At 46.7% G+C, this 12,358-nt stretch overlaps 1 protein-coding gene across 11 annotated transcripts in view; it reads right to left on the reverse strand.

Annotated features, from left to right (window-relative positions):
• The window catches only part of PLCH2 (phospholipase C eta 2), a 108,355-nt gene that overhangs the window by 15,981 nt on the left and 80,016 nt on the right, over positions 1 to 12,358 (reverse strand). For all 11 annotated transcript variants that reach the window (XR_005559703.1, XR_005559704.1, XM_039367802.1 and 8 more), the window contains 9 exons: positions 10,143 to 10,346; positions 9,114 to 9,234; positions 8,600 to 8,771; positions 6,825 to 6,932; positions 4,130 to 4,288; positions 1,714 to 1,806; positions 1,393 to 1,493; positions 1,036 to 1,133; positions 138 to 320 (listed from right to left, as the gene is read on the reverse strand). Coding sequence is in view for 9 of the 11 variants with exons in the window: in XM_039367802.1 (XP_039223736.1) it covers positions 138 to 320; positions 1,036 to 1,133; positions 1,393 to 1,493; positions 1,714 to 1,806; positions 4,130 to 4,288; positions 6,825 to 6,932; positions 8,600 to 8,771; positions 9,114 to 9,234; positions 10,143 to 10,346 (1,239 nt within the window). In the remaining 2 variants the exon portion in view is untranslated. The remainder of the gene's footprint in view (positions 1 to 137; positions 321 to 1,035; positions 1,134 to 1,392; positions 1,494 to 1,713; positions 1,807 to 4,129; positions 4,289 to 6,824; positions 6,933 to 8,599; positions 8,772 to 9,113; positions 9,235 to 10,142; positions 10,347 to 12,358) is intronic.

A 12,358-nucleotide genomic window follows, 5' to 3' on the forward strand; every position in this document is an offset into this window, starting at 1 on the left:
GAACTTCTCCTTTTGCTTGGCTTCTGTATCTTCCATTTCCTCCTCCTTCATCCCTCTCAGGGACAGGGTTGCAGAACAGAGGCACGGAAGCGTGAAGGGAAGTGGGCTTCGGGGCTAAAAACATCTGGATTCCTTACCCAACTGGCAGCCGGCATTCCAGAAGGGCTGAGGGTTGTAATTGCTGGAATCCACCCGGTAGGAAGAAGGATAGATCCGGGAGAGCTGGTGCTGGTTGAAGAGGAGATACTGGGCTGGTTTTTGCTGGAGGATTTGGTGAGCTTTCGTTTCGCTGAAGGAGGACACCTGCCAGCTGGAAGAGACTGGGGTGAAAGAAGGATGCATACAATCATCATTATCATCATCAAAATACAATGACCTACAAATAGAAATAGAAAGACTGTGGCAAAGGCAAGCAAGGATGGCACCAATAGCAATAGGCACCTTGGGTGCAATCCCAAAACAACTGGAGCACCATTTGAACACCATTGGCATTGATTCTATTCTATTCTATTCTATTCTATTCTATTCTATTCTATTCTATTCTATTCTATTCTATTCTATTCTTATTCTTATTCTATTCTATTCTTATTCTATTCTATTCTATTATTATTCTATTCTACTATTCTATTCTTGTTCTATTCTATTCTATTATTATTCTATTCTATTCTATTATTATTCTATTCTATTCTATTCTATTCTATTCTATTCTATTCTATTCTATTCTATTCTATTCTATTCTATACTATTATTATTCTATTCTATTCTATTCTATTCTATTCTATTCTATTCTATTCTATTCTATTCTATTCTATTCTATTCTATTCTATTCTATATTCCTATTCCATTCCATTTATCTGGCAACCTCTTCCCCACGGATACCAGTGGGATATAGGTCCCTCCTGTTAACTTCATTTGCAGATAGTCCTCAGCTTAGTGGCCAGTTGCTTAGGAACCGTTCCACGTTCCCATGCATCCCTTCCACCAAGGTGCTCACGGCTTTTGTCCGGCTCTAGGGAAGGTGGCAGGCAAACTTACTTTCCGATTCCACATCGTGGCTTCCCACAGATCGCGTGTACTTCACCAGATCCGAGAGCGCCCGGGACAGTTTCATTGTTTTCTTCTGCCGATTTGTTCTGGGAGGACCAAAAAAAAACAAGGTTAGGAATGGCTGAAAGGGATCCCTGATCAAAAGGGATCCGCCCATTCATGCAGGGTGGAGGGGAAACACGGTGAGCAGGGAGGAACAAATCGCCAAGGTGAAATTTGGCTCTTCCTGCTGCAGAAAACCGAAACCCATGCCGGTGATTTGTATTAAAGTCCTCAACTTACAACAGTTTGAAGTTATGACAGCACTGAAAAAAAAAACCAGTATTTTTTCCCCCCTAAACTTACTTGCTATAAAGGACAGAAGTTCTAGTTAAGTTTCTTTGGCATTCAAGGTCGTCCTCTCCATCTTCCAAACTTGGGGTCCTTTTCAGCTTGCTGGATTTTTTCTGGGGTTAAAAATAAAAATAAAAATCGGCAAGGAGGAAAACACATTTCAGCTGCCTTGTTGTAACGAAGGAGAGATCACTCTCGCTAAAGCTCATCTCCGGGCAAAGAATCGCTCGCTCTGTCCTCATTTTTTCCGGCTTGCAGTTTTGAAAAATTATCCCCAACCCAGGATAAGATATTCCAGACCCTCTCCCCCCCCCACAAAAAAAGATGAACAACCTTGCGTTTGGTCAAGCTTCCCATCAGGGATCGGTTCTGACGTTTGCTGAGGATCCCGTCTTCGCCAGGTTCCAGGATCTCCCCGTGCTTGTTCTACGGTGACCAGAAAAAAAAAAGACTTTTTCAAAAAAACTCTGACACCCCTCTAACACAACAGAATATGCCAGCAAATCCTCTGCAAAGCCTTTTACGTAGGACAGTCGCTGATGAAGAGCCTGGGTGGGGAGAGGGAGGAAGAGAGGGGGGGAGAGAGGGAGGGAGGGAGAGAGAGGGAGAGAGGGAGGGAAGGAGGGAGAGAGAGGGGGAGAAAGGGAGAGGAACAGAAAGGGAGGAAGAGAGAGGGAGAGAGGGAGGAAGAGAGGGGGAGAGAGAGGGAGGGAGGAAGAGAGAAAGAGGGAGGGAGGGAGAGAGGGAGAGAGGGAGAGGGAGGAAGAGAGGGGGAGAAAGGGAGAGGAACAGAAAGGGAGGAAGAGAGAGGGAGAGAGGGAGGAAGAGAGGGGGGGAGAGAGGGAGGGAGAAGAGAGGAAGAGAGGGAGGGAGGGAGAGAGGGAGAGAGGGAGAGGGAGGAAGAGAGGGGGAGAAAGGGAGAGGAACAGAAAGGGAGGGAGAGAGGGAGAGAGGGAGGAAGAGGGGGGGGAGAGAGGGAGGGAGGAAGAGAGAAAGAGGGAGGGAGGGAGAGAGGGAGAGGGAGGAAGAGAGGGGGAGAGAGAGGGAGGGAGGAAGAGAGAAAGTGGGAGAGAGAGAGGGAGGGAGAGAGGGGGAGAAAGGGAGAGGAACAGAAAGGGAGGAAGAGAGAGGGAGAGAGGGAGGAAGAGAGGGGGGAGAGAGGGAGGGAGGGAGAGAGAGGGAGAGAGGGAGGGAAGGAGGGAGAGAGAGGGGGAGAAAGGGAGAGGAGGGAGGAGAAAAGAGAGGGGAGGGAGAGAGGGAGGGGGAGGGAGAGAGAGGGAGAGAGGGAGGGAAGGAGGGAGAGAGAGGGGGAGAAAGGGAGAGGAACAGAAAGGGAGGAAGAGAGAGGGAGAGAGGGAGGAAGAGAGGGGGAGAGAGAGGGAGGGAGGAAGAGAGAAAGAGGGAGAGAGAGAGGGAGGGAGGAAAAGAGAGAGGGAAAGGGAGAGAGGGGGGGGAAAGGGAGAGGGAGGAAGGAAGAGAGGGAGAGGAAGAGAGAGAAAGAGAGGGAGGGAGGAAGGGAGAGAGAAAGGGAGGAAGAGAGGGAGAGATGAGAGGGAGGAAGGAAGAGAGGGAGAGGGAGAGAGAGAGAGACACACACACACAAAAAAAGCAGTACTGGTGGTTACAACGCTCAAGCCTTAAGAGTTTCTGAGGGTGTAAGAAATCTGGCAATTATTGGAAAACTAACATATAAGGATTTGGGAGGAAGGGAGGGCAGCGCCCTTATAAAACCTCAGACGTATGAAAAGTCTGGGGCAAGCGAGGTTGCCAAAGAGGGGCGCACACCAACTGTGCGTGTTCCTCGCCTTCCCAACCTCACCCTGGTGGCACCCCCCCCCCCGACGAGAGCAGAGTGCTCTTCCAAAATCTCACTCACCTGCTTTCCTGCAAAGCAAAAAAATCATTAATAAACCATTTGTCAAGGGGGAAAAAAAAAAAGGGCTAATCAAGCTCTAGCGAAGCAGGCCCGCGAAAAGGCCAGCCCGGCTCTTGGGCTTCGATTTCTAATGCCTGGCAATACCTGTATCATTTCTTTATAGATCAACCCTCCTGCTGGAACAGACGCGATTAATAGGGCACGGGGGGGGGGAAGGGGGGGCAGACCAAATCAAAACCTCATTACAGGAAAGGCAGAACGGAGCTTAAAGCTGCTGTCGAAGGGAAGGGAAGATTGTCCCCCGGCGGTGCCAAAAAGCTGGAAGGCCAGGAAAGAGAAGCTAGCCTGGTTCCTAATTGTTAGAATTAGAAGAACAGAGTTGGAAGGGACCTTGTAGGTCATCTAGTCCATCCCCCCCCGCCCGAGCAAGAGACCCTACACCGTTTCTGAGAGATGGCAGTCCAATCTCTTCTTGAAAAGCCTCCAGGGATGAAACTGCCACAACATCTGGATTAGTTCACAGATCTAGTAGGTTGACCCCATCCTATCCCTAGCCGGGCCTTGTGTGCTGCCTGCATCCCTCGGATAGGGCTTTGCTTGTTTGTGCGGACCGGTTGCTGACATGCCACAGCCCGGTACCGTTCCACGGACCAGGAGGGCTTGGAGACCCCTGGGCTAGAGAATCCTACAGCAATTTTAATATTTAAGCCAAACCTCTGGAGGGACACATTATTTATATATTTTACCAAACCGTTATCCTATTGGGGTTCGGGTTTTTTTTGGGGGGGGGGCGAAACTTTATCGTATTATTCATATTTTAGCATGAAGCTTTTCAGATGGGCTACCCCTCTTCCCCCCCCCCCAAACAATCACCTTCTTAAGATCCTGCTTGTTCCTCAGTTTCCCCGAGGACGATAAGGTGGTGACGGCAAAATTATTCTGGTCTTCGCAGTCCCGGATTTGAGATTCCTTGATCAGAGAATCCAGCTTCTTCTTGGCAAAGTTTTCGACCCGTTTCCGATTAGAAGAAGCCTGGAAGCCAAAAACAAGTGGACGTTACACGGGACAAAAATGCAGCCCTGCTTGGTTCTTTTTCCAGCTGGTATTCAACATAATATCCATTTAGCGACTGTTCGACGTTACAGCGTAACTGAAAAAGGTGACTTGTGACCGTTTTTGCACGCTTAAGTCCGCTGCATCGCCGTGGTCATGTGATCCACATTCAGACAACTGACTCATATTTACAACACTAAGTATTTTTCTTGTCACCTTCTGACAACCATGGGGAAGTCAGATTCACTTAACAACTGTGTTACTAACTTTAAGAGCTGCAGTCGTTGGCTTAACAGCTGGGCCAGAAAGGATGTGAAATGGGGCAAAACTCACTTAACAGCTGTTTTGCTTAGCAACCGGCTCAACTGCGGTCGTAAGTCAAGACTATCTGTAACTGGCAAAAGCGAACTAAAAGAGGAAAGCCAAGAAGCACACAAAGGCCAAAGTTAAATTAATCCCATTTTCTTCTCAGCAGACTAATACACAGTCTCCCTGCTTATATTACGCAGGTATTTTCAGGACCCATGTGCACTTCAAACATGACTTTGGTTTAACCAAGCAGCTAAAAATCAATCACAATCGTAGAGTTCCTTGAGTGACAAGCCTATGAATATTTGATTAGCGGTTCCCAGGTGTTTTTCCCCTCAATTGTTTTTGGATTCGGCACAAGGTAAATGTCAAAACAAATGAAGGCTGATGGGTTTTGCCAAACATCTCAAGAATTGCACGGTCGATGCCAGACAGACTCAAAGAGTAAGAGAGCAAAATTAGCTTTGCCTCTGCCTTATCAGGAGTGATTCAGATTATTCTTGTTTGTGGATTGCAAAGGTATAAAAGGAATTTTTTGGGGGGAAGTATAAAGCAATTTGGGGGGGGGGGAAGGAGACTGGGAAAGTTTTCAGAGCCCTCAATTCTGCTGAGACCAATATTAAACTCCTGTTCTTTTTGGCTGCTTTCTCCGTGACGGATACTTTTTTTAAAAAAGTAGGGCACGCTAAAACGTGCGCATTACGCGGCTCGCCGCCTGTGTCATATTTTTCGCTTGGTTTTGCATCCTCCGTCGAGCAAGCTGTACTTTACAAAGAGCACAACCTTTGCTTCCTTAATTGGCCAAAGCACACGGCAATTAATGCTCTCAAAAATAAAACAAGCGGCCGTTTTCTTGGCTTGGGATGTGCCCTTGGTGAGCATAACTAGCCGTTCACAGCTGGCCATCCAGATGCTTGCTTGCAGAGGGTATATATAATTTTTTTAATAAAGAAACACCACAAAACACAGGAATTGTTCGCATTAGGATCTGGACCGAAGCGGAGAAGGTAATTTCTCTCCCACGTGGCTGCTAAAAGTTGCCGTTCAAACTCAGCTGGAGGGATATAAAATACCCGTAAACTTTCAAGGTTTCAATTAGATTTATTACCTTTTGCAACACCTAGAAATAAGCAGTGTGTATCCAATAGATAAGCAATTGGGATGAGATATATTTTTGGAGGGTGTGTTCCAGCTTTTGACACAAGGAGGGCACTGTCCAAGGTGCTGAAGCAAGAAAAGTGCTGTTCAGAAAATAAATACACTAACAAGGAAGTCTACAGAAGCTGTTACTCCGTTATCTCCATGGTGAAAAATCTTAATTCAGTTGACTGGTTCTCCTCCATCAAAATGGTTAAGACAACAGTTTTGGTAGGCTCTGTGCCTCCAAGATCAAACCTGGGTTCCGAACTCCTAAGAACTTGTCAACTCTGATCTGATGAGTCTCTGAACGAGTGTTTGAAATGAGCACCTCGACACAAACAAGAACATCCAAAGTTCACGAAGATCCCGCAAAGTAATATCACCGCTTTATAAAATCCTAGTGAGGCCACACCTGCAATACTGCAGCCAATTCTGATCACCTTATCACAAAAAAGATGTTGAGAGTTTGGAAAAAAATTCAGAGAAGACCAATTAAGATGATCCAAGGCCTGGAGACTAAAACATCTGAAGAACGGCTACGGGACTTGGGCATGGCTAGTCTAAAGAAAAGAAGAAGTAGGGGAGACATGATAGTAGCGTTCCAGTATCTGAGGGGTTGCCACAAGACAGAGGGGGCCAGGTTGTTCACCAAAGCACCAGATGGAAAGACGAGAAACAATGGTTGGAAGCTGATAAAAGAGAGAAGAAACCTGGAATTAAGGAAAAACTTCCTGACAGTGAGGACAATCAACCAGTGGAACAGCTTGCCACCAGAAATCGTGGGCACTCCATCACTGGAGATTTTTAAGAAGAGACTGGACATTCACCTGTCTGAGATGGTATAGATTCTCCTGCCTGAGCAGGGGCTGGACTAGAAGACCTCCAAGGTCCCTTCCAGCTCTATTCTATTCTATTCTGTTCTGTTCTGTTCATATGCTTATTAAAAAAAACCTTGGCAAAAAGCATTTTCCATCCTTCTTCTTCCTCAGATCAACATTAATGTCATTGGGTTTGGTCAACAAGAATCAACTCTACATTCCAACTCTGCCTGCATTTCAATACTTACATCCCCGTTCATCAGCTTACAGTCATCGTCCATCTCGTCCGCGCTGTCCTCATCGGATACTTCGCCCTCTTCGGCGTCATCGCTAATGTTGGCCGGAAGCTTTTTCCCCTAGAATGCCAACACGTGTCATTAGGAGAGGAATAAACACCAACGGCCAACTGGCACTCCCGCTGGCTGTGCCAAAATCAAAAGGAAGAATATCATTTATTTATCTCTTGCATAATTCATCCTTCCCAAGTTGTCTCTCCCCCTGCATGCTTATTGAATCAAGTCCACTAAGTAGAGCTTGGGGGAGGGGGGAAGCATGGGCTCGAGAGTGATTGGGCTGAGTAACATGGGCCCAAGAGTGCTGGGCTGAGTGAGCCAGGAAATGTAACAGAAGGAGAGGAGGGCTGAACAGGGGAACATTGGTTCCATTTTATGGAACCTGTATCTCTATACTTTGTTTTGTTGGCTGAATTCCTCTACCTTCCCCCCCCCCAAAAAAACCCCTCATATTTATTAATTTCCAAAGTTTCCCATCAGTTCTCATTCACTTTCTTACTCTTTTAAAGGAGAACAGCTTTCTGCGAAATTATCATGGTGGGATATTCTTGCATCTCTCAGAAACTCCTTGACTTATAACAGTTCATTTAGTGGCAGCTTGAAATTACAACAGCACTGGAAAAAGGGATTTAGGACCATTTTCATCCCAGGGGTCAACGTGATTTACATTCGGATACTTGACAATTGAGAAGTGGCCAGGAAGTCACTAAAAGATTTTCCCCTCCATCTGGCTCTTGAGGTCTGCATCAACGTGGCTTCCAATTGTGGCCAAGTTGTTTTCATTCCAGCTAGACCTCAGCTCGAAGAAACGGGAGAGCTTCAAATAGGGCAAACAGAGAAATATATTTATCGATCGATAATCCTCGCCACGAAATCCCAGAAGGGGATTGGATTGATCGGTGGGCGCAGAAGCTGGGCTCTCCGTTAGCAACGCGGAATCCGAAGCGCTGATCAAAGCTGAGTGGAAATGGATTGCTTTCGAGAGGCCAATGTCTCTCGGATAAGCCAGCCACTCCACTCCAAAATCCAATCACTGAGAACTGGTCAGCTGCCGCAGATTGTCTAAAACTCTTTGGGCAAAAGGCATTAAACTCCAGCAGCGTAAAAAGCAACAGAACCGAGGGGGGAAGGAAGGTAAAGGAAAGAAAGGAGGGATTAACTAATTTTTTTTTTTAATCAAGAATAATCAAGATGGAAGGTCTGCTGCTCAAGCGGAAGACCCCCACACCGTTTCAAACCGATGGTTGTCCAATCTCTTCTTTAAAACCTTCCAGTGTTGATGTGTTCTCTTGTGACATTGCCACCTTTTGTGAAAGCGATTTGATTAAACTTGCTCCAAGTTTAGTCATAAACAAGGACTGTTTTATCTTTTTTTTCTAGCTTCATTTATGATGGCTTTGCCCTGGGGCCTTAGGGTTAATGGTCTCAGTGTTCAAGGTGATTTACCTAAGGAAGCAGGTCTCACCAGTGCTGGCTACGTTCGATCTTCCCTTCCCTTCTTTTATTGTTTGTAGCTTACCTTTGATCTTATTTTATCTCCTGTGTTACCTAAGGCTGGTCAATGATTAAATAAAGCCCGTTGACTTTGACTTTTGATTTTAATTGGACACGTTTGGCTTAAATACAGCGACCACATCCTTGGGAGAGATCAAGAGGAGGGTCTGGGTCACATCCTGGCTCCCAGGGACGCCAACCAAATCTGATCTGTGCCTAAGTTGATCTTTGATTACCTTAACCAAGATTTTCCCTTTGAGGCTCTCCGGGGAAGGCAGCTCATTGGGGTCCTCGTTGTCGACGGTAGACAAGTCCAGTTTGTCCCCCAAAATTTCCACCAGGTACTGGGCCATTTTTTTCTGCTGGGTAACACTGCAGTGGTTTTCGATGGATAAAATGATGGGGTACCTGTGGGGAAGATCAGGAAAGCCACGTACGCATGTAATATTAAGACATAAGTACTATCATCGTTGTCATCAATATTTACATAGTCTACAAGGGTTGAATCTGATGATACATTTGTGAGGGGAATCAGAGAATACACACACACACACACACACACAGAGAGAGAGAGAGAGAGAGAGAGAGAGAGCTGGTTTTATCATAAGCTGGAGTTTATTTCCAACCCTGTCCCCCAGTGCAGAATTTTCAGCAGAAAATAAGATTGCAAAGAGGAAAATAAAGGAATGAGTATCATTAAGGTAAACTTTTTGCCTTTGGCGTCTAGTCCTCAAGGTGGAAAACACATACTCGCTTTTGATGAAGGCGTACTTGTTGATGGTCTCAATCACATCTTTGAAAAGGATCTTGGAGGTCAAGGTGTAGCCATGGTGGACTATAGGCTCGCCCTCTGGACCGTCCCAGCAGTCAACTGCGTAACGGGGAAATAAGACACTGGGATGTTAGACTTACATCTTGTGTTTTGTTACGTATTTGCTGCCTGGAGCCCAAACCACGCCCAAAAGTACATCTTTGGGGGGTTTGAGACGCCAACTGCTGACGGGAAAAGACTTCCAGAGGCTGGAGGATTAACTGGAGAATATGCTTGGCATGGACCGAGAACGATTTGAAGGGCTCTAAGCACAACCGAAAAAAGACAAGCTGGTTTCTTAGGATAGCTGAGTCTCCCTTCTTAGCTGGGAGTGGGGCCAAGAACGGGACAAAAAAAGCAAAAACCATTTGTTTAAAACACAAAGGCGAATGAGGAAGGAAGGGAAAAAGTCGAAACTGAGTGAAGGTGAACTAGATGCCTTCAAAAGATCCACCCAACTTCGTAGTATCAATTATGATCCTCCCAGAGAGAGTCACATTCAACTAGGCTTAGAGCCACTGGTCTTATCCCCCTGACTACTTTGTTCTAGGTAGAGAGAGATCCCTGCTAGGACACAAAGCCCTAAATTTGGCCAAGGCACCCCAAGGAGTTTGCCCCAACTGTCTTTTCTTATAACCTCCCCAATCATGCAAGTTTCTTCACAAAAGATCTGGAAAAATGAGAGAGAGAGAGAGAGAGAGAGAGAGAGAGAGAGAGAGAGAGAGAGAGAGAGAGAGAGAGAAAGAGAGGGAGGGAGGGAGAGGGAGAGAAAGGAAGGGAGAGGGAGAGAAAGAGGGAGAGATGGAGTGAGTGAGGGAGAGAGAGAGAGGGAGAGAAAGAGGGAGAGAGAAGAAAGGAGAAAGATCCACAGCTTTGTGGGTCTCTCTAACAAGAAACTGCGGCGTTTTGCCATAACACAGCTGGATTTCCAAATGGGGCAAAGGGGGTCCCTCCCTCCTGAATCTCACCTTCCACACACCGGCACCCGGACTGCAGGACCCAGGCGTACATGTCCACTCTGGACTGGGACATCAGCTGGTCCCCCATGAGGTAGGTGTTATGAGACGAGGTGATGAAGTAGTGACTCAGAGGACGAGTCATGTCTTGGTTGACCTGGTAGTGTTCGGGGTTGAAGACGTCCCCAGCGGGGCTGCGCATGTAAGAGGTGAACCCTGTAAAGGAAGGAAAATTCCGGGGTGTGGTTATTCTAGAAGGGCCTCGGGAGTGGGGGGGGGGGGAGAGACCCTCCTTAACCCCATGTTGGAATGATTAAGAATTCCCAAGGCCTTGTCAATCCTGGCTGACGTTCGTGGGATCCCAGGCACCTCTGGAAGATAAAGGACGGAGGAACCAAAGGACTCAAGTTAAGAGAGATGTGTCTTCAAGGGACGGGAGTCCTCTCGTTCTGAAGCTGGACTAGTCATAGCATAATTTCCCTGTCAGAATGACTGACAAGAGGGGGAGGATGAATTACTAGACGCCCCCACCCCTGAATGCTTAACTTCTCAAGAGAAAGAGGGCTAATTATCGAGACAATGGCTTACACATGCTCAAGTAATCAAATGCAGGTTTAATTACATCGACACTGAGAGAAAATCCATAGTAATGCAGAAAACCCATCGCCGTCATTGCCGGATGAAATGCATGGACGTACTCTGAGCATCCTCCCTCTCGCCTTGTTCTAGTACAAGTCTAGTTGGAAACTCAGCAAAGAAACCGGGGGCTCCACCCAACATATAGATATAATATATCCTCCCTGGTCTCTAATGACAGGAGTGAAGGGGAGCCAGTGGCCTAGAGGTTAATACAGCTGCCTAACATGCATATATATGTGTTTTCTGAGGTTTTCGCGGGTGTTTGGCGACGTTTCAACGAAGTCTCATTCGTCATCTTCAGGCTGGGGTTTTCGGCTTCGTGCTTCTAGGAGCACGAAGCTGAAAACACCAGCCTGAAGATGACGAATGAGACTTCGTTGAAACGTCGCCAAGACACTTCCAATTTGACGCGGGAGAAAATCCGAATGACCAAAGACTTACATATATGTGTGTGTGTGTGTGTGTGTGTGTGTGTGTGTGTGTGTGTGTGTATGTGTATGTGTATATATATTTCAATTTGGGAAGATAGGAAAAGGAACGGCGAGAGAGGAGCAGGTGGGCTGTGTCTGGGCCACTGGAGAGAGTTGGCGAAAACAACCAGCCCATGAAAGATCCAGGTGAGTTAGAGGATGACAGGGATGGTGTCATTCATGCTGTGTGAACAAAGAGATGCTGATTGGCCTTGGGCAAGCCATCTTCAGATGTCATCCCAGCCCATCATCCCAATAGCCACAAAACAGAGTTAAGAGACGCTTTGCGAAGAAAAAGTATGCACTCTATTATCCAGGCCAGTCAATGCATCTAAACTCCCCCCCCCCCAAAAAAAACACCCCATCATCCATGGCATTTGAGCCAGCTGGGTCCACGGAGAACTAATTAGGCAGGAGAAAAAGGCTGAGACAGATAAAGCTGCTTCTGAGAATGGAGTGTTTTGGCTTTAAGCTGCTCTTGAAGCTTTCCTCAAAAGCTTGTTCAACAGAGTTTCGAACGCGGCCCGCTTGGGGGTCGGTGGGGGGAACAGAGTTGGACAGAGTCCTTTCAAATGCTTTCCCTCTGGGTTACCCAGACAGACCCCCCCTTCTCCCAAAAGCCAGGCCGAAAACTTTAAACTTTTCTTCTTCATCCAGGCCTAATGGTTTGATTTTGGTTTCCTTCTTGGATCATCTCCAACTGGCTGAAGTGATTTTAATCCCCTGGTTCCAGTCTGGTTCTAATCCTTCCCAACCACAGCTTGGTCTCTCTCTCTCTCACTCTCTCTCTCTCTCTCTGTGTGTGTTTGTGTGTGTGTGTGTTTCTGCTCCAGTCTGATTTTGTCTGCACTCTTGGGTGGTGGCGACAGCTATGTCAATTTTTTTTGTTGCTGCAGACTACTTAGCAACTGAGGCTCGGAAGCCCGTTACAATGAACTCACCTTGGCTGCTTGGCAAATGTCTCTCTGCTCTGTGTTTGTGTGTGTGTGTCTGTGTCTGGGAGCACTGTGCCTGCCAGTTCATCAACATCTTTTTGTTTTTTTATATAGAAGGTTAATTTTAATCTCGGCATAGGCAACTTCCATAGCACTTGAGTCTACAGCAACCCATGAGATGTCT

Source organism: Crotalus tigris, unplaced genomic scaffold (genome assembly GCF_016545835.1).
Source record: "Crotalus tigris isolate CLP2741 ecotype Arizona unplaced genomic scaffold, ASM1654583v1 scf7180000020588.15403103151:6194809, whole genome shotgun sequence".
Classification (NCBI taxonomy): Eukaryota; Metazoa; Chordata; class Lepidosauria; order Squamata; family Viperidae; genus Crotalus; species Crotalus tigris.